Genomic DNA, 26942 nt, shown 5'->3' with positions numbered 1-26942 from the left:
TCTCACAGCTTTCTCATAGTTTTCTCAGCTTTCTCACGGTTTTCTGTTTTTCAGTTTTCTCAGTTTTTCTCAGTTTTCTCAGCTTTCTCACAATTTTTCTCAGTTTTGTCAGTTTTTCACAGTTTTTCAAAGCTTTCTCAGTTTTTCTCACAGCTTTCTCACAGCTTTCTCATAGTTTTCTCAGCTTTCTCACGGTTTTCTGTTTTTCAGTTTTCTCAGCTTTTCTCAGTTTCTCACAGTTTTCTCAGTTTTTCTCAGTTTTTTCAGTTTTCTCAGTTTTTCTCACAGCTTTCTCATAGTTTTCTCACAGCTTTCTCATAGTTTTCTCAGCTTTCTCACGGTTTTCTCAGTTTTTCAGTTTTCTCAGTTTTTCAGTTTTCTCAGTTTTCTCAGTTTTTCTCAGTTTTCACAGTTTTCACAGTTTTCTCAGTTTTCTCAGTTTTTCTCAGTTTTCTCACAGCTTTCTCACAGCTTTCTCAGTTTTCTCAGTTTTCTCACAGCTTTCTCACAGTTTTCTCAGTTTTATCACAGCTTTCTCACAGTTTTCTCAGCTTTCTCACAGCTTTCTCAGTTTTCTCACAGTTTTTCACAGTTTTTCACAGTTTTCGCAGTTTTCTCAGTTTTTCTCAGTTTTCTCAGTTTTCTCACAGCTTTTCTCAGTTTTTCTCAGTTTTTCTCACAGCTTTCTCACAGTTTTTCACAGTTTTCTCAGTTTTTCTCAGTTTTCTCAGTTTTTCAGTTTTCTCAACAGCTTTCTCAGTTTCTCACAGCTTTCTCAGTTTTCACAGTTTTCAGTTTTCTCACAGTTTTCTTACAGCTTTCTCACAGCTTTCTCAGTTTTCTCAGTTTTCTCACAGCTTTCTCACAGTTTTCTCACAGCTTTCTCAGTTTTCTCAGTTTTATCACAGCTTTCTCACAGTTTTCTCAGAGTTTTCTCAGCTTTCTCAGCTTTGTCACAGCTGTCACAGCTTTCTCAGTTTTCTCACAGTTTTTCACAGTTTTCTCAGTTTTCGCAGTTTTTTCAGTTTTCTCAGTTTTTTCACAGTTTTTCTCAGCTTTTCTCAGTTTTTCTCAGTTTTCTCAGTTTTTCTCACAGCTTTCTCACAGCTTTCTCAGTTTCTCACAGCTTTCTCACAGCTTTCTCACAGTTTTCACAGTTTTCAGTTTTCTCAGTTTTCTTACAGCTTTCTCACAGCTTTCTCAGTTTTCTCACAGCTTTCTCACAGTTTTCGCACAGCTTTCTCAGTTTTCTCACAGTTTTCTCACAGTTTTCTCAGTTTTCTCACAGCTTTCTCATTTTTCCTGTTTTCTCAGTTTTCTCAGTTTTCTCAGTTTTCTCAGCTTTCTCAGCTTTGTCACAGCTTTCTCACAGCTTTCTCAGTTTTTTCACAGTTTTCGCAGTTTTCGCAGTTTTTCTCAGTTTTCTCAGTTTTCTCAGTTTTTCTCACAGCTTTCTCAGTTTTTCACAGTTTTCTCAGTTTTTCTCAGTTTTCTCACAGCTTTCTCAGTTTTTAGCAATTTTCTCAGCTTTCTCACAGTTTTCTCAGTTTTTCTCAGTTTTCTCAGTTTTTCAGTTTTCTCAACAGCTTTCTCAGTTTCTCACAGTTTTCTCACAGCTTTCTCACAGCTTTCTCATAGTTTTCTCAGCTTTCTCACGGTTTTCTGTTTTTCAGTTTTTTCAGTTTTTCAGTTTTCTCAGTTTTTCACACTTTTTCTCAGTTTTCTCAGTTTTTCTCACAGCTTTCTCATAGTTTTCTCAGCTTTCTCACGGTTTTCTGTTTTTCAGTTTTCTCAGTTTCTCAGTTTTCTCAGTTTTTCTCACAGCTTTCTCAGTTTTTCACAGTTTTTCAGTTTTCTCACAGCTTTCTCACAGTTTTCTCAGCTTTCTCAGTTTTTCTCACAGTTTTCTCACAGCTTTCTCACAGCTTTCTCATAGTTTTCTCAGCTTTCTCACGGTTTTCTGTTTTTCAGTTTTCTCAGTTTTTCTCAGTTTTTCAGTTTTTCACAGCTTTCTCAGTTTTTCTCACAGCTTTCTCACAGCTTTCTCATAGTTTTCTCAGCTTTCTCACGGTTTTCTGTTTTTCAGTTTTCTTAGTTTTTCTCAGTTTTCTCAGTTTTTCACAGCTTTCTCAGTTTTTCTCACAGCTTTCTCACAGCTTTCTCATAGTTTTCTCAGCTTTCTCACGGTTTTCTGTTTTTCAGTTTTCTCAGTTTTTCAGTTTTCTCAGTTTTTCACACTTTTTCTCAGTTTTCTCAGTTTTTCTCACAGCTTTCTCATAGTTTACTCAGCTTTCTCACGGTTTTCTGTTTTTCAGTTTTCTCAGTTTTTCAGTTTTCTCAGTTTTTCACACTTTTTCTCAGTTTTCTCAGTTTTTCTCACAGCTTTCTCAGTTTTTCACAGTTTTTCAGTTTTTTCACAGCTTTCTCAGTTTTCTCAGCTTTCTCAGTTTTTCTCACAGTTTTCTCACAGCTTTCTCACAGCTTTCTCATAGTTTTCTCAGCTTTCTCACGGTTTTCTGTTTTTCAGTTTTCTCAGTTTTTCTCAGTTTTTCAGTTTTTCACAGCTTTCTCAGTTTTTCTCACAGCTTTCTCACAGCTTTCTCATAGTTTTCTCAGCTTTCTCACGGTTTTCTGTTTTTCAGTTTTCTCAGTTTTTCAGTTTTCTCAGTTTTTCTCAGTTTTCTCAGTTTTTCTCACAGCTTTCTCATAGTTTTCTCACAGCTTTCTCATAGTTTTCTCAGCTTTCTCACGGTTTTCTCAGTTTTTCAGTTTTCTGTTTTTCAGTTTTCTCAGTTTTTCACAGTTTTCTCAGTTTTCTCAGTTTTTCTCAGTTTTCACAGTTTTCTCAGTTTTCTCAGTTTTTCTCAGTTTTCAGTTTTCTCAGTTTTTCTCAGTTTTCTCAGTTTTTCAGTTTTTCTCACAGCTTTTCTGTTTTTCTCAGTTTTTCTCACAGCTTTCTCACAGTTTTCTCAGTTTTTCTCAGTTTTCTCAGTTTTTCTCAGCTTTCTCACAATTTTTTTCAATTTTTTCAGTTTTTCAGTTTTCTCACAGCTTTCTCACAGCTTTCTCAGTTTTTCTCACAGTTTTCTCACAGCTTTCTCACAGTTTTCTCAGTTTTTCTCACAGTTTTCTCACAGCTTTCTCATAGTTTTCTCAGCTTTCTCACGGTTTTCTGCTTTTCAGTTTTCTCAGTTTTTCTCAGTTTTTCAGTTTTTCTCACAGCTTTTCTGTTTTTCTCAGTTTTTCTCACAGCTTTCTCACAGCTTTCTCACAGTTTTCTCACAGTTTTTCTCAGTTTTCTCAGTTTTTCTCAGCTTTCTCACAATTTTTTTCAATTTTCTCAGTTTTTCAGTTTTTCAGTTTTCTCACAGCTTTCTCACAGCTTTCTCAGTTTTTCTCACAGTTTTCTCACAGCTTTCTCACAGTTTTCTCAGTTTTTCTCACAGTTTTCTCACAGCTTTCTCATAGTTTTCTCAGCTTTCTCACGGTTTTCTGTTTTTCAGTTTTCTCAGTTTTTCTCAGTTTCTCACAGTTTTCTCAGTTTTTCTCAGTTTTCAGTTTTTCTCACAGTTTTCAGTTTTTCTCAGTTTTCTCAGTTTTCTCACAGCTTTCTCACAGTTCTCACAGCTTTCTCACAATTTTTTTCAATTTTCTCAGTTTTTCAGTTTTTCAGTTTTCTCACAGCTTTCTCACAGCTTTCTCAGTTTTTCTCTCAGTTTTCTCACAGCTTTCTCACAGTTTTCTCAGTTTTTCTCACAGTTTTCTCACAGCTTTCTCATAGTTTTCTCAGCTTTCTCACGGTTTTCTGTTTTTCAGTTTTCTCAGTTTTTCTCAGTTTCTCACAGTTTTCTCAGTTTTTCTCAGTTTTTCTCAGTTTTCAGTTTTTCTCAGTTTTCAGTTTTTCTCAGTTTTCTCAGTTTTCTCACAGCTTTCTCACAGTTTTCTCACAGCTTTCTCACAGTTTTCTCACAGTTTTTCTCACAGTTGTCTCAGTTTTCTCAGCTTTCTCACAGCTTTCTCACAGTTTTTCTGTTTTCTCACAGCTTTCTCAGCTTTCTCACAGTTTTTCTCACAGCTTTCTCACGGTTTTCTCAGTTTCAGGTTTCTCATTTTTTCTCAGTTTTCTCAGTTTTTCTGTTTTTCTCAGTTTTCTCACAGTTTTTCTCAGTTTTCAGTTTTCTCACAGTTTTCTCAGTTTTTCTCACAGTTTTCATGGTTTTTCTCAGTTTTCTCACAGCTTTCTCAGCTTTTTCACAGTTTTTCTCACAGCTTTCTCATAGTTTTCTCAGCTTTCTCACGGTTTTCTCAGTTTCAGTTTTCTCATTTTTTTCTCAGTTTTCTCAGTTTTTCTCAGTTTTCAGTTTTTCTCAGTTTTCTCAGTTTTTCTCAGTTTTGTCAGTTTTTCACAGTTTTTCACAGCTTTCTCAGTTTTTCTCACAGCTTTCTCATAGTTTTCTCAGCTTTCTCACGGTTTTCTGTTTTTCAGTTTTCTCAGTTTCTCACAACTTTCTCACAGCTTTCTCACAGTTTTCTCACAGTTTTCTCACAGCTTTCTAGCAGCTTTCTAGCAGCTTTCTCACAGCTTTCTCACAGTTTTTCTCACAGTTGTCTCAGTTTCCTCAGCTTTCTCACAGCTTTCTCACAGCTTTCTCAGCTTTCTCACAGTTTTCTCACAGCTTTCTAGCAGCTTTCTCACAGCTTTCTCACAGTTGTCTCAGTTTTGTCAGTTTTTCAGTTTTTCACAGCTTTCTCAGTTTTCTCACAGTTTTCACAGTTTTTCAGTTTTCTCAGTTTTCTCACAGCTTTCTCACAGTTTTCTCACAGTTTTCTCACAGCTTTCTAGCAGCTTTCTCACAGCTTTCTCACAGTTTTTCTCACAGTTGTCTCAGTTTCCTCAGCTTTCTCACAGCTTTCTCACAGCTTTCTCAGCTTTCTCAGCTTTCTCACAGTTTTCTCACAGCTTTCTAGCAGCTTTTTCACAGCTTTCTCACAGTTTTTCTCACAGTTGTCTCAGTTTTCTCAGTTTTCTCAGCTTTCTCACAGTTTTTCTCACAGCTTTCTCACGGTTTTCTCAGTTTCAGGTTTCTCATTTTTTCTCAGTATTCTCACAGTTTTTCTGTTTTTCTCACAGTTTTCTCACAGTTTTTCTCACAGTTTTCTCAGTTTTTCTCACAGTTTTCTTAGTTTTTCTCAGTTTTTTCAGTTTTCAGTTTTTCAGTTTTCTCACAGTTTTCTCACAGCTTTCTCACAGTTTTCTCGCAGCTTTCTCACAGTTTTTCTCACAGTTGTCTCAGTTTTCTCAGCTTTTTCACAGCTTTCTCACAGTTTTTCTGTTTTCTCACAGCTTTCTCACAGCTTTCTCATAGTTTTCTCAGCTTTCTCACGGTTTTCTGTTTTTCAGTTTTCTCACTTTCTCACAGTTTTCTCAGTTTTCACAGTTTTTCTGTTTTTTCAGTTTTCTCAGTTTTCTCACAGCTTTCACAGTTTTCTCAGTTTTCTCACAGCTTTCTCAGTTTTCTCACAACTTTCTCACAGCTTTCTCACAGTTTTCAGTTTTCTCACAGTTTTCTCACAGCTTTCTCAGTTTTCTCAGCTTTCTCACAGCTTTCTCACAGCTTTCTCAGTTTTTCTGTTTTTCTCACAGCTTTTCAGTTTTCTCAGTTTTCTCAGTTTTCTCACAGCTTTCTCAGCTTTCTCACAGTTTTTCTCACAGCTTTCTCACGGTTTTCTCAGTTTCAGGTTTCTCATTTTTTCTCAGTTTTCTCAGTTTTCAGTTTTTCTCACAGTTTTCTCAGTTTTTCTCACAGTTTTCATGGTTTTTTTCAGTTTTCTCAAAGTTTTTCAGTTTTCTCACAGCTTTCTCACAGTTTTCTCAGTTTTCTCACAGTTTTTCTCACAGCTTTCTCATAGTTTTCTCAGCTTTCTCACGGTTTTCTCAGTTTCAGTTTTCTCATTTTTTTCTCAGTTTTCTCAGTTTTCTCAGTTTTTCTCAGTTTTCAGTTTTTCTCACAGTTTTCTTAGTTTTTCTCAGTTTTTTCAGTTTTCACAGTTTTTCAGTTTTCTCAGTTTTCTCACAGCTTTCTCACAGCTTTCTCACAGTTTTCTCAGTTTTCTCACAGCTTTCTCACAGTTTTCTCAGTTTTCTCACAGTTTTTCAGTTTTCTCAGTTTTTTCAACTTTCTCACAGCTTTCTCGCAGCTTTCTCACAGTTTTCTCACAGTTTTTCTCACAGTTGTCTCAGTTTTCTCAGCTTTTTCACAGCTTTCTCACAGTTTTTCTGTTTTCTCACAGCTTTCTCAGCTTTCTCACAGTTTTTCTCACAGCTTTCTCATAGTTTTCTCAGCTTTCTCACGGTTTTCTCAGTTTCAGTTTTCTCATTTTTTCTCAGTTTTCTCACAGTTTTTCTGTTTTTCTCACAGTTTTCTCACACTTTTTCTCAGTTTTTCTCAGTTTTCACGGTTTTTCTCAGTTTTCTCAGTTTTCTCAGCTTTCTCACAGCTTTCTTACAGCTTTGTCACAGTTTTCTCACAGCTTTCTCAGAGTTTTCTCAGTTTTCTCACAGCTTTCTCACAGTGTTCCCACAGTTTTTCTCACAGTTTTCTGTTTTCTTACAGTTTTCTCACAGTTTTCTCAGCTTTCTCAGTTTTCTCACAGCTTTCTCACAGTTTTCGCACAGCGTTCTCACAGTTTTCGCACAGCGTTCTCACAGTTTTCTCAGTTTTCTCACAGCTTTCTCACAGCTTTCACAGTTTTCTCAGTTTTCCCACAGCTTTCTCACAGCTTTCTCACAGTTTTCGCACAGCGTTCTCACAGTTTTCGCACAGCGTTCTCACAGTTTTCACAGTTTTCTCAGTTTTCCCACAGCTTTCTCACAGTTTTCTCAGTTTTCTCACAGTTTTCTCACAGCTTTCTCACAGTTTTCTCACAGCTTTCTCACAGTTTTCTCACAGCTTTCTCAGTTTTCTCAGTTTTCTCACAGCTTTCTCAGTGTTCCCACAGTTTTTCTCACAGTTTTCTCAGTTTTCTCACAGCTTTCTCAGTTTTCTCAGCTTTCTCACAGTTTTCTCAGTTTTCTCACAGCTTTCTCACAGTTTTCGCACAGCTTTCTCACAGTTTTCTCAGTTTTCTCACAGCTTTCTCACAGTGTTCCCACAGTTTTCTCACAGTTTTCTCAGTTTTCTCACAGCTTTCTAACAGTTTTCTCACAGCTTTTCTCAGTTTTCTCAGTTCTCTCAGCTTTCTCACAGTTTTCTCACAGCTTTCTCACAGTTTTCTCAGTTTTCTCACAGCTTTCTCACAGTGTTCCCACAGTTTTTCTCAGTTTTCTCAGTTTTCTCACAGCTTTCTCACAGCTTTCTCACAGCTTTCTCACAGTTTTCTCACAGCTTTTCTCAGTTTTCTCAGTTCTCTCAGCTTTCTCACAGTTTTCTCCGCTTTCTCACAGCTTTCTCACAGCTTTCTCACAGTTTTCTCACAGCCCTCTCCTGTGCCTGTAGGAGCTGAAGCACCTGATCCTGGAGGCAGCGGATGGATTCTTGTTTGTGGTGGCTGCAGAGACGGGCCGGGTCATCTACGTGTCGGACTCTGTGACCCCGGTGCTCAACCATCCCCAGTCAGAGTGGTTTGGCAGCACTCTGTATGAGCAGGTTCACCCGGATGATGTGGACAAGCTGAGAGAACAGCTCAGCACTTCAGAAAACTCAATGACAGGTAGAGGCAATGCTGTCACCAGCTTCTGCTGCCGTTAGAAACACAACAATAGATGATCACTATTGGTATCATTATTATTATTGGACAAAGTATTGGTTGTTATTAGGTGATATGAAGCACAGAACTGAGGCTAGATGGACACATATATGCGCTAACATTTGAATCATGCAATTGCATTAGGTCTCGGCTCTTCTATCTTGTGTCTTGCCTTGTGTTGCACCTTTTGTTTTCATCTTAAGAATAAAAATGTCTGCATACACATGGTGCTCAGCAGAGGGCAGCCTTGTATTGTCACATGTTGATGGGTGGCCCTCGGAAGCACAATAAGTGAATAACATGCCCTTGTAGAGCTGCGATCCAGGTGGAAATGGGTTTTATTTCCAGGCTTTGCCACAGCTCTGTTGCTGTACACGACTGCAAGTTTCAGCTTGTTGTTGTGGAAGGACTGAACAGTATTAATCTGCCAGAAGTAGAAGAAGCCCTTTTCATACTCACCAGCTGATGCTGCCTCATACAATGTTGGAGAAATAGGTTTGGGTGAGGAATGGGGTGTAGTTGTGAAGGTTGAATTCAACTTTATCATGTGTTTGTTTTGACACAGTAAGAGATTTCAGAAGATTAATTTGGTAGAACACGTACACACTCAGGATGGGCTTATCCCACGTTACGTGATGGAAAGGGTTGATGATTAACAACAGCGTATAGTTTCTGGCTTTGACACGGCCTGTGGAAACTTGCTGTGGTGCTCTCTGAACAGGACCAATGGTATCAAACCCAGAACCCTCACAGTCAAGCTGCATCCTGCTGTTGTCAACAAGAAATGCTTCCAGCACATAGCGCAACGCCCCCACAAACCAAAATCACATTTTTTTGTGTTGCCTAAACAAACAAGATTGAAATCTGGAATGAACACACAGACACAACACTGAACTCTAAATCAGTCAGTGTGTCACAGATGGACCTGGGGAACTTTGGAGTGCCTGAGTGACACTGAGTGACACTGAAGGGTGGGTTGTTCATTGTGTATTTCTGCCATTGTTGAAGGCTGTTTCATTCACTTGTCTTCCTCACTACGAAAGGGAGTGACCTTTGACCTTTGACAGTCATCTGAGGTCGGACAAACAAATTAAAAATGTTGTCAGGACTATTTTTTTTTCCAGTTACGTCTCCTGGCCAAAGTTAAAATGTTTTTAAGTCGTCATGACCTTGAGAAAGCCATCCATGCCCTAATAAGTTCAAGGTCAGACTGTTTTAATGCACTTTATGTTGGCGTCTCCCAGTCTTCTCTCAGTCGCCTTCAGCTGGTGCAGAACGCTGGTGCCCGTCTTTTAACCAACACCAACAGACGTGTGCACATCACTCCTGTTCTTAACTCCCTCCATGGGCTTCCTGTCCTTTATAGAACTGATTTTAAACTTTTAATGTTGGTTTTTAAAGCTCTTTACGGCCTCGCCCCATCGTATTTATCTGAGCTTTTAAAAGTCCTGGCAGAGCTCTGAGGTCAGCAGATCAGTTTCTGCTGGAAGTGCCCAGGTCAGAATACAAACCCTGGGGTGAGCGAGCCTTTTCCCAAAGCTGCCCCCAGGCTCTGGAATAAGCCCCCCGTCCAGCTGCGTCTTATTTCTGACCTGGGACTCTTAGAATCTGGGCTAAAAACCTACTTATTTAGGATTGCTTTTAGTACCAAGTAGTATGAGGACACTTTTATCTTATTTTATCTTAATCGATTTTGTTGTATTTTATTGCTTTCACTATTCTTTTGTTTTTATTTGTTTTTATTTCTTCTTCTCTTTATTTATTACCTGCTGTAAAGCACTTTGGTTACACCGTAAGGATGGTCTGTAAAGGGCGGGCTGTAGAAATAAAATACATTTACATTTACTACATGCAGGGAATGGGACAGTCTGTGAAGATGCTGTGAAGCTTCTATGTTCTGGGTGAAGAGTAGAACAGTTATATATAAGAGTAAGGACCAACTTTTAAGACGATTTAGATTATACGGCACCTTAATATCTGTCCTTTCAGTCCTTTGGGTTTTAGTTGGCCTGTCTTTTTGCACCTTTATAACAGAAATGGACTTAATAAATGGACTTATTGGGTGGAGTTATGGAGTTATTGGGTGAAGTAAAGCCGACCTTCAGGCCATCTCTGTACTTGGTGTACTCCAACCAAGCAGCCAGATCAACAGCACCACTGTTTGTGCTTGTTGTTGATTTGATATTGTACCTCTGCTTCCTTGTTGTGTGTTCATAGGACGAATTCTGGACCTGAAGACAGGAACGGTGAAGAAGGAGGGACAGCAGTCCTCCATGAGGATGTGCATGGGCTCCAGGCGCTCTTTCATCTGCCGCTTGAGGTGAGTGTGTGTGTTTCTGCCTCTGTCCTGTCCCAGCACAACAAAGCTATCAGGAATAAGAGTTTTAAAATGTCATACTTTCATTTTCACTTTTCACATCAGATAAGTGCCATTGGTAAAATGGTTTCATCTTTAGAAACATCACAGGTCTTTAGAATTCCCGTACGGTGGAAAAAGTTGCTGAAATTATGAGAACGCTTTCCTGTGACAATGTTATTTTTTAGCTTTACTACTTAGATAGTTGTTGAAAAATGAAGTGAAGATCCAAAAAACATCCCATAGTCCTGTTGAGTCATGTGGGCTTAGCTCCCCTGCTGTGTGCTGCTGGGGCTCTGAGGGCCACCCCTGAATCATATTTTCATACCATTCTACCTGCAGCACTAAGGTCAATGTTGGGATGTCCTCATCAAGTTTTTTCACCCCAGCTCTGATCACAGCACTTTAATATTGTGTATCTACCAGTAAATGTTGCTGAATGCTGGGTTTGAAACAATAGCTGGTGATAAATCTCACATACCTTACATTCCTTGCCTACCTTAAATGGAGGAGTTTCCTCATCAGAATCTGGAGAACTGTATTAGTGCAGGTCTTTGGTGTGGTGTGACTCCTGGAACTGACCTCTTCAGAGTAAAGCCTCGTTTCCACTATCAGTACGCTACGCTACGGGTCTCTTTGGGGTCAGCTTTGCGTTCCCACTGTACAAAGGGGACCCTCAGGGGTGGGCGGAGAGCGTGCCGAAGCGTAAATAGCAAATAACAAATAACATCCATAATTTGGAACCACCTCCAAGCTTCTTCAGCTTAATGCCACACTGGCTCGCGGTCCGGTTGAAACCACTCTCTGACATTTTTGCGGCAATCAGCTGGAAAACATTTTGGTTTGGCACAGCGCCATCGAGCTCCCGCTGCACAGCCTCCTCACCAACACCGGAGAGCAGAGCCTGGAACCGGTCTCTGAGACGAGATGTCTCTGAGACGATGTCTCTGAGACGAGATGTCGCTGAAACGAGATGTCACTGAGACGAGATGTCCCTGAGACGAGATGTCTCTGAGACGAGATGTCCCTGAGACGATGTCCCTGAGACGAGATGTCTCTGAGACGAGATGTCTCTGAGACGAGATGTCTCTGAGACGAGATGTCCCTGAGACGATGTCCCTGAGACGAGATGTCTCTGAGACGAGATGTCTCTGAGATGAGATGTCGCTGAGACGAGATGTCTCTGAGACGATGTCTCTGAGACGATGTCGCTGAGACGAGATGTCGCTGAGACGAGATGTCCCTGAGACGAGATGTCCCTGAGACGAGATGTCTCTGAGACGAGATGTCCCTGAGACGAGATGTCGCTGAGACGATGTCTCTGAGACGAGATGTCCCTGAGACGATGTCCCTGAGACGAGATGTCTCTGAGACGAGATGTCTCTGAGATGAGATGTCGCTGAGACGAGATGTCTCTGAGACGATGTCTCTGAGACGATGTCGCTGAGACGAGATGTCGCTGAGACGAGATGTCCCTGAGACGAGATGTCCCTGAGACGAGATGTCCCTGAGACGAGATGTCCCTGAGACGAGATGTCGCTGAGACGATGTCTCTGAGACGAGATGTCCCTGAGACGATGTCTCTGAGACGAGATGTCTCTGAGACGATGTCGCTGAGACGAGATGTCCCTGAGACGATATCTCTGAGACGAGATGTCTCTGAGACGAGATGTCTCTGAGACGATGTCGCTGAGACGAGATGTCGCTGAGACGAGATGTCTCTGAGACGAGATGTCCCTGAGACGAGATGTCTCTGAGACGAGATGTCTCTGAGACGAGATGTCCCTGAGACGATGTCCCTGAGACGAGATGTCTCTGAGACGAGATGTCTCTGAGATGAGATGTCGCTGAGACGAGATGTCTCTGAGACGATGTCGCTGAGACGATGTCTCTGAGACGAGATGTCTCTGAGACGATGTCTCTGAGACGATGTCTCTGAGACGAGATGTCTCTGAGACGAGATGTCCCTGAGACGAGATATCGCTGAGACGATGTCTCTGAGACGAGATGTCGCTGAGACGAGATGTCTCTGAGACGAGATGTCTCTGAGACGATGTCTCTGAGACGATGTCTCTGAGACGATGTCTCTGAGACGAGATGTCCCTGAGACGATGTCTCTGAGACGATGTCTCTGAGACGAGATGTCGCTGAGACGAGATGTCCCTGAGACGAGATGTCTCTGAGACGAGATATCGCTGAGACGAGATGTCTCTGAGACGATGTCGCTGAGACGATGTCTCTGAGACGAGATGTCCCTGAGACGAGATGTCTCTGAGACGATGTCTCTGAGACGAGATGTCCCTGAGACGAGATATCGCTGAGACGATGTCTCTGAGACGAGATGTCGCTGAGACGAGATGTCTCTGAGACGAGATGTCCCTGAGACGAGATGTCCCTGAGACGATGTCTCTGAGACGATGTCTCTGAGACGAGATGTCCCTGAGACGATGTCCCTGAGACGATGTCTCTGAGACGAGATGTCCCTGAGACGAGATGTCTCTGAGACGATGTCTCTGAGACGAGATGTATCTGAGACGATGTCTCTGAGACGAGATGTCCCTGAGACGAGATGTCTCTGAGACGAGATGTCGCTGAGACGAGATATCTCTGAGACGATGTCGCTGAGACGAGATGTCTCTGAGACGATGTCTCTGAGACGATGTCCCTGAGAAGAGATGTCTCTGAGACAAGATGTCTCTGAGACGAGATGTCGCTGAGACGAGACGTCTCTGAGACGAGATGTCTCTGAGACGAGATGTCTCTGAGACGATGTCGCTGAGACGAGATGTCTCTGAGACGATGTCCCTGAGAAGAGATGTCTCTGAGACGAGATGTCTCTGAGACGAGATGTCTCTGAGACGATGTCTCTGAGACGAGACGTCTCTGAGACGAGATGTCTCTGAGATGAGACGTCGCTGAGACGAGATGTCTCTGAGACGATGTTGCTGAGACGATGTCGCTGAGACGAAACCCAGATAGCAAAACTCTTTTGGCCCGTATCCGTCCCACACCTGACATGTTCATCCGGCCCACATACGGCATGGAATGATGGCACTTGGGCGGTCCGCTCACGTTTGCCAGAAGTGGGCCACAACCAAGCCATCATGATGCCAGATGTCAGCCAAAATAAACCAGCACTCAACCGGATGTGGGCCACTGTACACTTTAATTCTGGCCAGAACTGGTTTACACACTATAACCTTGACTAACCTGCACACTTGGGGAGTCACAACCATGATAAAATAGTATGTCAAATATGAAAACACAGAATGGTCTCAATTTGTGGCTACATGCCATTATGGTAACCCCAGATACCGTTTGAATGATGGCATGCAGTGGGACTCATCTTGGCGTCAATGATGAGGAAACTGAAGAAATGACCAAACACGAGAAGTGGGTGTGATTTTTTATTTTATTTTAAAACATAATGGCAAAAAAAAGAAAAAGAGTTGGCGACCTACAAAAATCCAAATCCGTCTTCCGTCCCTTTAAGAAATACACAAAAGAACAAATTTAGTTGATTCAGTATATGGTGGCAGTGAAGTGCAAAACACAAAACCTCATCAGGATAAACAAAAAAGGCTGTGTGAAATGATAATTAATTACAATTAATCTGAAGCTAAACCCAATATCTGCTTGCTCAACCTCATTCTGTTCAGACAATGAAAGTTGGGTAACAGGCAATGTGAACTGGAGTAAAGCAGCTTCAAACACTCAGACAAACTTCACATTTAACCTTAACATTTAAGTTACAGTAATAACTCATGTTTATGTTAAAGGTGATTTTTTTCTTTTGATATTTTGGAAGATATTGAAATTAAACTCAGGAGCTGCATGCACCCCGCACACATGCTGGCAGCTTCATCTTGATTTCTGCTGTCGAACAGCATCACATATTGCAAAATAGGTATCGTAGCCGACTTACGTGCGTGCTGTGAGGAACGCCTTCTCTCCTCCCACCATCCCGGTCTCCGGCGAGATGAAGCCACCTTTTTATGTAGGCCTCCACCTCCTGGTCAGTGGCAGTGGCCGTTAGTTGGTTGTTTCTGACCGTTCCTAAAAATTGAGAAAACAGTAAAGTTTTAGACAGATTACACACAATGGTGAGAAATGCATGGCATGCTATATCCTGCCCATAGCTGGGCAGCAATGATGAATGTAGTTTGAAAACAGTTTAGCCATGCCCATGACCAGCCCATTACTAAAATTGGAGGAAACCTGCCCTTCACCTGATGAACTGATTGATTAATCAACAATCAATGCCATTATATTGCAACAGAATAGAATATTGTCTGCTACCACACTGATGCATAATCATCCACATATTGATAAAGCGATTATGATTAATTTCAGCACCCCTAGCAACTACTCAGAATCATGAAAGAAAAGGAAAACCCTAACCCAGTCATAAAACGCATCACAATGAAATATAACACAATTAACACTTACCAGTAATGACATCTTTGGAGGCTGTGGAAAGCCGTTTTTCCATTTACGCCCCGCCAGTTGAGCTGCTTGGCCAGCAGTATCTCATGATTCTCCAGACCGCATCTTTAATGTGAACCCCACCGATGACACTCAAAGCAGTAATCTCAGGGGGAAAAAAAAAGAGAAAAGGGCAGTATTAGTACCACAGTTTTAGAGAAAATGTTTAGACTAAATAATCAATTTCAGTAAATGAAATCAGTGTACTGTGGTTTCTTTATTTTTCACCCGAGGTGTCCCAACTGAGCTTCATTTTTGCTGTGCATGAGGAGTTTTGTTACCCACAGATGTACAAACCATACAACCTTTACTTTAGAACAGTCCTCAACATCTCTGTACAGTTACAGTTCAATTGGATTGTTTTTTGATAAGGTTTCGATATTGCTTAATCATAACCGAACAGAAAAAAAGTTCCCGTACATGTGCATCAATAACATAGCATGCTAAGCTAACACAACGAAAGTCCTCGGTCGCAAAAACAAAAGAAAGCAAACCCTCCAGTCCCAGCGGTCTGGGAACAACTTCAGACTCATACTAATGACCATAGAACAAGCAGTGTTTCTTTTTGAAAAATGGCACCAACCTCACTCGTGGCTGTATTTTGGTCGCAGCATCAAGCTTACAGCACTATGGTCGTTTTGAAAAGTAATTACATTTCAACTAATAGCCAATTTCAGCAAACCCTATCTGAAGAGGTACAATGCCACTTGTAGACACAGCAGGTTTGTATAGTTTAAGAGAAACAAAGCTAACACATCTCACACATAAAATTAAATAAGCTGAGCCGAACTTACCTTCAACTTTTCTGTGGATCCCAGTAGGCTGAATATGGCCAGTTTCTTCTGCAAGGTAGCTGGGTCACGATGAAGTGCTGCCTCAGCCAATCAGAGTGGCGTTGACCGATTCAAATGTTAACGGTTGTGTTCCAAACGCCCCCGCAAAATCACACCAAGGGGTAGTGAAAAAACTTCTCTTCAGGTAAAACTTGCAGTTTTTTTTTGTGGAATAAGAGTGGGTTTGCCCAGCTCACAGTAAACCCACTTTTACCCATAGTTTCAACAAAGGTGGGCCAAGTTTATATGTGGGCCACTTTAGGCTCACATCCGGATTAGTCATTGCTAACTTGCCATATATCAGCCAAAGCTGGGCCGTATCCGTTTTGTAATATTTGGCCCAAATGTAGCATTTACTACATGGGCCACTTTAGGCTCACATCTGTTTTGTCCGGGCCAGAAGAATGCCTACAGTGCCGGATCGTTGCCTCAAGTGGCCTACATCCGCATGCTATCTGGGGAGATGTCTCTGAGACGAGATGTCGCTGAGTTTAGATGTCTCTGAGACGAGATGTCGCTGAGACGATGTCTCTGAGACGAGATGTCGCTGAGTTTAGATGTCTCTGAGACGAGATGTCGCTGAGTTTAGATGTCTCTGAGACGAGATGTCGCTGAGTTTAGATGTCTCTGAGACGAGATGTCGCTGAGTTTAGATGTCTCTGAGACGAGATGTCGCTGAGACGATGTCTCTGAGACGAGATGTCGCTGAGTTTAGATGTCTCTGAGACGAGATGTCTCTGAGACGAGATGTCGCTGAGACGAGATGTCGCTGAGACGATGTCTCTGAGACGAGATGTCGCTGAGACGAGATGTCGCTGAGACGATGTCGCTGAGACGATTTAGAAAAAAAAAAAAAATGTAGAAATATATTCACATCTTTATGTAATACATTATTAAATCATAAGAAATTGAAAACTAAATAAATGACAAAGTAAATGAATAAAGGGTAGTAATGGAAAGTTAAATTAATTAATTTCAAACTTTTTAGCAGCATTTATCAACATATTTATTTATTTATTGAGCAATTTATATATCTTTGTATTTATTAGGAAGTATGATGTTACAGAAAAGGATGTGCTTACACTGTAAAAGAAGTGAATGGACATAAAGAAGGCAACTTTTCCATGCTCCATCAATCATCTCATGAACTGAGCTGAGTCAGATCTTTCCTTTGTTCTGCCAAGTCATGTTTTGAGCCACGAAGTACATCCGGAGCAGAATTCCACCATTTTATGCACGTTTGGCATAGATTGTTTTTCAAGCAGCTGTATGTGTGTTAATCTTCATGTTTGTGCTGTGCAGGTGTGGCAGTGCACCCCTGGACCACATCTCACTCAACCGTCTGTCTAACATGAGGAAGAGATACAGGTACGGCTGCTGCTCTGATGCCTCCTGACTTCCATGCTGTTCACCCTGTCCTCATCTGAATCCTGTGCTGAAACACAGTGGAGGTGAAAGTCAACCATGTTCCTGCACTCAGGGTTTCAAACCTGGATCTGGGGAAGATACCAGATAACATTTCAAGTAGTATTTGTGCATTCATAGGCAGCAGCTTACAGTGTCATCAGTAATAACCATAAGAGAGAAGAACACAGACCTGAAACAAAGCCACATTAGTTCCTTGCTTTTAGTGCAGTTTTAGTGCAGTTTGTCACTTTCACTTCTTCCAGCTCACGATGCCACCTTTGATGATCTGAAGAAGCACGCCCAGCTGGAAAGACTTGGACACATTTAACTAAGCAGGCAGTTTGTTCTCCTGACAGACAGCATGCTGACATAAACTGTGATGCAGTCCTGCTGCAGAGAGCAGCAGGACTCCTCTGTGAAAGCCCACAGAGGAGTCCTTAAGTGCCTCCGACTGCTGCTGAGCTCGTGTTTCAGCTGGAAACAGCTGGCTCCTTTCCCTGAAACTCAGAGCTACTGAAACAACATTAAAATGTTGAACGTTTATGTCTGACACTGGAACAACATTCAAAGAGCTTCAATTCTGTTGAAAAGATGTTAGATTGAGCGATAACTGACAGGAAATCAGTCATTCAGCCAGTCAGGGTTCCACATTTAGATGTTTTAGTCCCCACATTTATCCACAATACAAGGTTGTTTCACAGTTGAATGTCTGAGCCACCGTGGAACCAAAAATCAGCCCTTTGGACCAGAATCAGAACATGTTAATATCCATACCTGCTGACCTACTAATGAAGCTGCATTTACAATTCAATTCACTTCACTTTATTTATATAGCGCCAAATTACAACAGATGTCATCTCAAGGCAGTCCAATAGTAAAGTCCAATTCAAGCCAATTGGAGTTCAATTCATTGTAATCATGATTAATTTAAAAAATTATCCAATTCATTCATACAGAGCCAATTCAAAAACAATTTCCTAGCTAAGGAAACCAACAGATTGCACCAAAACTTGTCTTCGGTCCAATCTCCCGGCCTGAGCGTGCCTGAGGCGACTGTGGAGAGAAACGACTCCCTTTTAACAGGAAGAAACCTCTGGCAGAACCAGAACCAGGAAGGGTGGCCATCCGCCTCCACCAGCCGGGGTTTGAGAAGACAGAAAAGAGGGGACAACAAACACTGTAACACCATTCAAAGGATATCTGTTGGAACAGGGAAACACGAGTTAATGACCACAATAATGTCACATATACATAAAGAGAGTAAAGTGAGGAAAGGTGTGACAGATGAGGCCCCCCAGCAGTCTGGGCCTATAGCAGCTTAACTATGGGATGTTTCAGGATCACCTGAGCCATCCCTAACTATAAGCTTTATCAAAAAGGAAAGTTTTAAGCCTGGTCTTAAAAGTGGAAAGGGTGTCTGCTTCCTGAAGCCAAACTGGCAGCTGGTTCCACAGAGAGGGGCCTGATAACTGAAGGCTCTGCCTCCCAAACTGGCAGCTGGTTCCACAGAGAGGGGCCTGATAACTGAAGGCTCTGCCTCCCAAACTGGCAGCTGGTTCCACAGAGAGGAGCCTGATAACTGAAGGCTCTGCCTCCCATTCTACTTTTAGAAACTCTGGGAACCTCAAGTAAACCTGCAGTTTGGGAACGAAGTGCTCTGTTAGGAAAATATCTTACAATGAGATTACAGTAAAACAACATGGAGTCTGGGTTCTATTTGTTTTATATCCAGTCCTGATCTAACAGAACGGTTCTGCTGATGTCTGATCTAACACGGATCAGAACATTCATCAGTCTGGATCTGGATCAGCTGTCAGGATCTTTGCATTCTCACACCTCGACACGCACTCAGAGCCTGAAGAGACAGTCAGCAAGGAAGGATCAGAACCGCTAATGTGGAACTAGTTGTAGAATCTCTGAGTAGGTTTGTTTGAGTGAACTCACTTTGTAAGACACACCTCAGAAGTGTGTTATTGCTAAGAGCTTCCTGACCTGCTGATTTAATGTGTGTGTGTGTGTGTGTGTGTCTCTGATCAGAAATGGCCTGGGACCCTCTAAAGAAGGAGAGGCTCAGTACTCTGTGGTGCACTGCACTGGATACATCAAAGCGTGGCCCCCTGCAGGTAAGCACACACTCTCACATCGTAGCTCCACTCAGTGTGACCTGCTCTGTGGATTCAGTCCCAGATCCTCATTCTGTTGCTCCTGGACCTGACCCGGTTCAGCCTGTGCTCAGACTGATTGGGCTGTCTGTCTCTTGGCTGATGAATTTTCCAGATATAGTGTGCTCAGTGTGCATGCGTGTCCTTCCAGGAAGTTTCCAGGAACTCCAGGTGCTCCTATATCTCTGCACATTCAGTGTCACAAAGAGTTTTTTCTCCCTATTTGAGCTTCTCCGTCTTGACATGAATAAACGTTGCTTTCTGATGTCAGATACAGCTGCAGGCTGCGGTAATCCCAGAACAGAAAGCTGTTATTGTCATTGAACCACTTGCATACAGTGAAATACATACACACATATACAAAAGGAAAACAGCATAAACTAAGAAGTTGAAATAAAAGTATGAAACACACTAAGGCCAGTGTATTGCAGGTACAGGTGGGGGGGCAGGAGAGATGGGCCCGAGCTACGGGTTAGCTTAGCTCAGGTTCTGAAGGAACCCGAGCTACGGGAGCTACGGGTTAGCTTAGCTCAGGTTCTGAAGGAACCCGAGCTACGGGTTAGCTCAGGTTCTGAAACCCGTCTCCAGCTTCAGCCTGACAGTCCAACACAGTGTTTGTGTGTTGGGTTTCCTGTAAGCAGCTGCTCCGCCTCGGCCTCGGCCTGTAACTGTTTCCACCTGTTTGGGGAGGCCAGCCTTCAGAGCATGGACGGCCATTTCTTCTCCAGGAGCCGTGCTAAAAGAAAAGAAAGATTCCCAGTCCCACGCACGGCCCCCCGAAGCAGCTGATTTATGTGGCCGTGTTCAGTGGTCTGGACCCAGCCAAAGACTTCCTGCTCTGTTCAGCTGTGTCTCAGGAAGCAGAGCGTCCGTTCTTTCTTTCTAACTTTCCTTTCACTTTGGGGGTGAAAGAATCTCATGGAAGGAAACAGAGAATTCAAACCAAGTCACTTTCTTTGGAACTGCACTGAATCCTTTACTTAAAGGAAAAATCTTGTGTATCGAAGCCCCCGTGTTTCCTCTTCTGTGGTTCTCTTCACCTGTACTGTTGTCAGCGTCAGTGAGCCAGGCAGATGCTGCTTTCTGCTCCACTCAGCAGCCACATAGAATATTACTCCATTGCATGGTCAGGGTCATCTGTTTCTCACACCCTCTGTTATGCTCTGTTATTCTGGCTGAACCTCCAGGACCACTCAGCTCACTCCTGTCATCACCCAGCCAGGTGATCATCCACGTGGACACTAACAACACAAGCTGCCAGCAGTCAGAACTGTTAAAGGAGGACTTCAACCACATCTCAACTTTTTACACACCTGTTGCAAATCTGTTGTTATCTCTGCTCTACAGATCTGAGTACTTCAGCAAAATCTTCAGTTTCCACATCTGGCTCCAATCGGCTTGCAGAACTCTCAACTTCCACTTTATTGTAAATTTCAATTAGTTCTGGAATCATTCTTCTGTCTTCAGGAATGATGTGCTACACCCAGACAGGCCGGGCAGTGCAGTGCTAGCTGCAACATACAGCCTGAGCGTTTCCATCGCACACTTTCTTTGCAGAACCGGACCCAACTACAACTGTTATCACAACTTCACCAGAAACTTCCACATTGAGACCATCGGCTTGCATCTTTATAGTTTACAGGGGAGTGTTAACAGTAAAAACTCCCAATACGCCTTCCTCTGTTTCCTCTGGACCAACACCAAGCACTTTGGGGCTCCTGGATATCAGATCTCTCACCAACAAGTCGTTTGTGATTCCAAATGTTCTTGCTAATAATAACTGGATGTGTTCATGATGGCTGAAACCGCTGCCCTTGTTCAAACTAGTCACACTAATCCCAGGTCCACCCACCTTACTCTACATCTTTATCTCTAAGTCTCCTAAATCAGATTCTTTTATCTCAGAATTGTCAGAGCTTTTATCCGTTGTAATATCATGAAAATCATGTACGTTTTCCCTTTCTTTCCCAAACTTCTAATTTCTTGGATCTTATAGACTCTTTTAATCTCACTCAATCTGTGAAAGAGACTGCACCCCAGACCTGGTACTCTCATCTGATGGCAGCCTAAACTCTGTAAAGTTACCAGATATACATGTCACTGACCATAAAGCTGTTATCTTTGAAGCGAATCTTCCCCAGTTTCTACAGCGGGCATTAAGGGGTGCAATCACATTCTTGATGCTAACTCTGCAGTTAAACCCTGAGGCTGTGTTCGAAACCGCCTACTACATACTACATACTTGCAAACGGCATACTCATTGATCAGACAGTATGCAGAGCGTTTACACACAATGCATTGCGGTCCTGCCCGAGCCGAAATCAGCCGGCCTGAAGCTGATTACGCTTAAACTATAAACTCTGTAAATATATAACTTTAGCAACATTTGAAACATTTTCAGGTGAAAAAGTAGTCGTTTAAATCCCCAACGTGTTGAAAATCTGACAAAATACCGGCTGTTTACAATTTTGTTCCCACGAATTCGGCGCTACTAAAGCTAGCCGCAGTGAGCAACGCACTTCCGGTTATTTTCACAAAATAAAATACCCGTTGCCTTTTATCATAGGGAAAGCCATTACTATACAATTGGTGCTTTTGTTTTGAAAACAGGAAGTGAACCTACCCTCGTTGTAGCTAGCTTGAAACTGCCGTTTTGACAGGAAATGACGATCGGCGACGTCACGTTATGTTGCATCTTGGGTTGTTTGAGTATGAGTAGTAACCTCATGATGCATACCCAACATTTCAGCGAATCTAGTATGCATCCGGGAACTTAAAAAAAGTTAAAGTTAGGAGGAGTAGTAGGAGAAGTAGGCGGTTTCAAACACAGCCTGAGAGTTGGAACTGATTCCTCTTTGTGGCTCACTTTCTTCAGTCGAGCGTTGAACTGGACCAAGTTGTTGAAACAGTGGGATGAAAAGTGGCTGCTGCACATTCAGAGTCTTTAGCTAACTCTGCTGGAACATTAGCCTCAGATAGAGTTCATCCACAGTCTTTAGCTAACTCTGCTGGAACATTAGCCTCAGATAGAGTTCATCCACAGTCTTTAGCTAACTCTGCTGGAACATTAGCCTCAGATAGTTTATCCACAGTCTTTAGCTAACTCTGCTGGAACATTAGCCTCAGATAGAGTTTATCCACAGTCTTTAGCTAACTCTGCTGGAACATTAGCCTCAGATAGAGTTCATCCACAGTCTTTAGCTAACTCTGCTGGAACATTAGCCTCAGATAGAGTTTATCCACAGTCTTTAGCTAACTCTGCTGGAACATTAGCCTCAGATAGAGTTCATCCACAGTCTTTAGCTAACTCTGCTGGAACATTAGCCTCAGATAGAGTTTATCCACAGTCTTTAGCTAACTCTGCTGGAACATTAGCCTCAGATAGAGTTTCCACCAGAAGCTGCCTTCATCCGTGGTGGAGCATGGTGGATGTGAGTGGGCGAGGCTTAGCAGAGGAGGCGGAGTCAACTTAAGGAGTGACATACTTTTGAAAAGTTTATCCACTGGGCTCTTATATCCTCTGAGAGCAGTTCAGGACAGAAGATCAGCTCACATCTCCAAACTGATGTCCAGTAACAACCGTTACTCCAGAATTCTTTAGAAGGTGATTAATCTTGTTTTTGATGGATTCTTGCAGAATTTCTAAGTTCCATGTTAACTCTGACTCTTCGACAGAGTTTTAACAGATTTCCTCTCCGGAGTCAGTGTAACATCTCCCATATGGCCTCCTTTTCCTGCACTGTAGAAATTGTACCCACTCAGCTGCTTAAAGAAGTATCCCCTGCAGTCAGTCCTGTTATCGAAAATATTTTTATATGTTTCTGTCCTCTGGTTCTTTTCCAGACATTTTAAATATGTTGCCAATCTGGACGCCTTATCTTTAAGTAACTACAGACCGATCTCCAAACTGACATTCAATGGAAAGTCGTCTCTGCACAGTTGATGTCATTTGTGAGATGACAGTGTTTTTAACAGCTTCCAGTCTGGTTTCAGAACACTTCATAGTACAGAGACAGCTCTTGTTCAGGTGACCGATGACTTCCTGCTGAGTGCAGATAGAGACGACTCCTCAATCTGAGTTCTTTTACATTTAAGTGGATCACAATATCCTCCTCCATTGTTTAGAGTCCTGGGTGGAAATGAATGATTCATTACTATTGCTCTCCTATCTTTCTAACACACCCTTTTCAGTCACTCTGAATAACTTTACCTCCTCAGGGGCTCAGCCGACTTGTGGTGTACCTCAGGGCCATTCCAAATGTCGTGCATTGAAACTGGGAACATGCAGTGCCAGAGATGTACACATCAGCACACATGTGCAGTGTTTGTGGGGACAAGGAATAGAATGCTGCTCATGGGTGTCAAGAAGCCAAGTGTGCAAATAAGTGAAGTGATGATGAAACCCAACAACATGGAGTTAATGCCCTTATTTTAGCTCACGCAGGAATGTTTCTGGGTGGAACACACACACTGACTTATGGTCCACTTCCTAGCACTAAAAATAATCCTGTGGAATGTTCTGGACACAATACTGCAAGCAAAGGCCATCAGGCGACACGCACAGACTCATGGATTACAGATGGCGAAAGGAGACACATGTTGAAATTCCACATCCATCTCACATCCATTCTCTGCCAAATGGCTCATGGAAGGAGAGCGGAATGGAGCCACCTGTAAGGAGCAAGTCTGTGCTGACTGAAAAACAACAGCAATCTCCTCCTGTGCTTTACGACATTATCCTGCTTTATTTTGAGGGGATATGTGTCATGTCTGCTCTTATGATATAAGAGAAATGTAATGCGTCCACTTTTTCTCCTTGCTGGTCCTTAAGAGATCCTTACCAGCTCTTACAAATGAATCCAACATTAGAGGAATTATTTATTGAACATGAACTGAGACCAAACACAGCAGCAGTGAGTGAGAAACTAAGTGAACCCCTGACCCAGCAGCTGGTAGCAGCAGTGAGTGAGAAACTAAGTGAACCCCTGACTCAGCAGCTGGTAGCAGCAGTGTGTGAGAAACTAAGTGAACCCCTGATCCAGCAGCTGGTAGCAGCAGTGAGTGAGAAACTAAGTGAACCCCTGACCCAGCAGCTGGTAGCAGCAGTGAGTGAGAAACTAAGTGAACCCCTGACTCAGCAGCTGGTAGCAGCAGTGTGTGAGAAACTAAGTGAACCCCTGATCCAGCAGCTGGTAGCAGCAGTGAGTGAGAAACTAAGTGAACCCCTGATCCAGCAGCTGGTAGCAGCAGTGAGTGAGAAACTAAGTGAACCCCTGACCCGGCAGCTGGTAGCAGCAGTGTGTGAGAAACTTAAGTGAACCCCTGATCCGGCAGCTGGTAGCAGCAGTGTGTGAGAAACTAAGTGAACCCCTGATCCAGCAGCTGGTAGCAGCAGTGTGTGAGAAACTAAGTGAACCCCTGATCCAGCAGCTGGTAGCAGCAGTGAGTGAGAAACTAAGTGAACCCCTGATCCCGCAGCTGGTAGCAGCAGTGAGAAACTAAGTGAACCCCTGATCCAGCAGCTGGTAGCAGCAGTGAGTGAGAAACTAAGTGAACCCCTGATCCCGCAGCTGGTAGCAGCAGTGAGAAACTAAGTGAACCCCTGATCCAGCAGCTGGTAGCAGCAGTGAAAAACTAAGTGAACCCCTGATCCAGCAGCTGGCAGCAGCAGTGTGTGAGAAATTAAGTGAACCCCTGATCCAGCAGCTGGTAGCAGCAGTGAGAAACTAAGTGAACCCCTGATCCAGCAGCTGGTAGCAGCAGTGAGAAACTAAGTGAACCCCTGATCCAGCAACTGGTAGCAGCAGTGTGTGAGAAATTAAGTGAACCCCTGATCCAGCAGCTGGTAGCAGCAGTGAGTGAGAAACTAAGTGAACCCCTGATCCAGCAGCTGGTAGCAGCAGTGAGTGAGAAACTAAGTGAACCCCTGACCCAGCAGCTGGTAGCAGCAGTGTGTGAGAAACTAAGTGAACCCCTGATCCAGCAGCTGGTAGCAGCAGTGAGAAACTAAGTGAACCCCTGATCCAGCAGCTGGTAGCAGCAGTGAGGGAGAAACTAAGTGAACCCCTGATCCAGCAACTGGTAGCAGCAGTGAGTGAGAAACTAAGTGAACCCCTGATCCAGCAGCTGGTAGCAGCAGTGAGTGAGAAATTAAGTGAACCCCTGATCCCGCAGCTGGTAGCAGCAGTGAGAAACTAAGTGAACCCCTGATCCGGCAGCTGGTAGCAGCAGTGTGTGAGAAACTAAGTGAACCCCTGATCCAGCAGCTGGTAGCAGCAGTGAGAAACTAAGTGAACCCCTGATCCAGCAGCTGGTAGCAGCAGTGTGTGAGAAACTAAGTGAACCCCTGATCCAGCAGCTGGTAGCAGCAGTGAGAAACTAAGTTAACCCCTGATCCAGCAGCTGGTAGCAGCAGTGAGAAACTAAGTGAACCCCTGATCCAGCAGCTGGTAGCAGCAGTGTGTGAGAAACTAAGTGAACCCCTGATCCGGCAGCTGGTAACAGCAGTGTGTGAGAAACTAAGTGAACCCCTGATCCAGCAGCTGGTAGCAGCAGTGAGTGAGAAACTAAGTGAACCCCTGATCCAGCAGCTGGTAGCAGCAGTGAAAAACTAAGTGAACCCCTGATCCAGCAGCTGGCAGCAGCAGTGAGTGAGAAATTAAGTGAACCCCTGATCCAGCAGCTGGTAGCAGCAGTGAGTGAGAAACTAAGTGAACCCCTGATCCAGCAGCTGGTATTAGCAGCAGTGTGTGAGAAACTAAGTGAACCCCTGATCCGGCAGCTGGTAGCAGCAGTGAGTGAGAAACTAAGTGAACCCCTGATCCAGCAGCTGGAAGCAGCAGTGAGTGAGAAACTAAGTGAACCCCTGATCCAGCAGCTGGTAGCAGCAGTGTGTGAGAAACTAAGTGAACCCCTGATCCAGCAGCTGGTAGCAGCAGTGTGTGAGAAACTAAGTGAACCCTTGATCCAGCAGCTGGAAGCAGCAGTGTGTGAGAAACTAAGTGAACCCCTGATCCAGCAGCTGGTAGCAGCAGTGAGTGAGAAACTAAGTGAACCCCTGATCAAGCAGCTGGTAGCAGCAGTGAGAAATTAAGTGAACCCCTGATCCAGCAGCTGGTAGCAGCAGTGTGTGAGAAACTAAGTGAACCCCTGATCCAGCAGCTGGTTGCAGCAGTGAGTGAGAAACTAAGTGAACCCCTGATCCAGCAGCTGTAATTAGCAGCAGTGAGTGAGAAACTAAGTGAACCCCTGATCCAGCAGCTGGTAGCAGCAGTGTGTGAGAAACTAAGTGAACCCCTGATCCAGCAGCTGGTAGCAGCAGTGAGTGAGAAACTAAATTAACCCCTGATCCAGCAGCTGGTAGCAGCAGTGAGAAACTCAGTGAACCCCTGATCCAGCAACTGGTAGCAGCAGTGAGTGAGAAACTAAGTGAACCCCTGATCCAGCAGCTGATAGCAGCAGTGTGTGAGAAACTAAGTGAACCCCTGATCCAGCAGCTGGTAGCAGCAGTGTGTGAGAAACGAAGTGAACCCCTGATCCAGCAGCTGGTAGCAGCAGTGTGTGAGAAACTAAGTGAACCCCTGATCCAGCAGCTGGTAGCAGCAGTGAGTGAGAAACTAAGTGAACCCCTGATCCAGCAGCTGGTAGCAGCAGTGAGTGAGAAACTAAGTGAACCCCTGATCCAGCAGCTGGTTGCAGCAGTGAGTGAGAAACTAAGTGAACCCCTGATCCAGCAGCTGGTAGCAGCAGTGAGTGAGAAACTAAGTGAACCCCTGATCCAGCAGCTGGTTGCAGCAGTGAGTGAGAAACTAAGTTAACCCCTGATCCAGCAGCTGGTAGCAGCAGTGAGTGAGAAACTAAGTGAACCCCTGATCCAGCAGCTGGTAGCAGCAGTGAGAAACTCAGTGAACCCCTGATCCAGCAACTGGTAGCAGCAGTGAGTGAGAAACTAAG

The 26942-nt window shown here is 43.3% G+C and overlaps 1 protein-coding gene across 2 annotated transcripts in view; it reads left to right on the top strand.

Moving 5' to 3' along the window:
- Positions 1-26942, top strand: part of arnt2 (aryl-hydrocarbon receptor nuclear translocator 2) — a 99082-nt gene that overhangs the window by 38026 nt on the left and 34114 nt on the right. For both annotated transcript variants that reach the window (XR_012768317.1, XM_075455033.1), the window contains exons 5-8: positions 7497-7710; positions 9964-10066; positions 16723-16788; positions 18865-18950. Coding sequence is in view for 1 of the 2 variants with exons in the window: in XM_075455033.1 (XP_075311148.1) it covers positions 7497-7710; positions 9964-10066; positions 16723-16788; positions 18865-18950 (469 nt within the window). In the remaining variant the exon portion in view is untranslated. The remainder of the gene's footprint in view (positions 1-7496; positions 7711-9963; positions 10067-16722; positions 16789-18864; positions 18951-26942) is intronic.

The sequence above is a fragment of the Odontesthes bonariensis genome, chromosome 1 (assembly GCF_027942865.1).
Source record: "Odontesthes bonariensis isolate fOdoBon6 chromosome 1, fOdoBon6.hap1, whole genome shotgun sequence".
Classification (NCBI taxonomy): domain Eukaryota; kingdom Metazoa; phylum Chordata; class Actinopteri; order Atheriniformes; family Atherinopsidae; genus Odontesthes; species Odontesthes bonariensis.
Note: the sequence above shows the minus strand (reverse complement) of the source record. Positions and strands in the feature narration are given on the sequence as shown.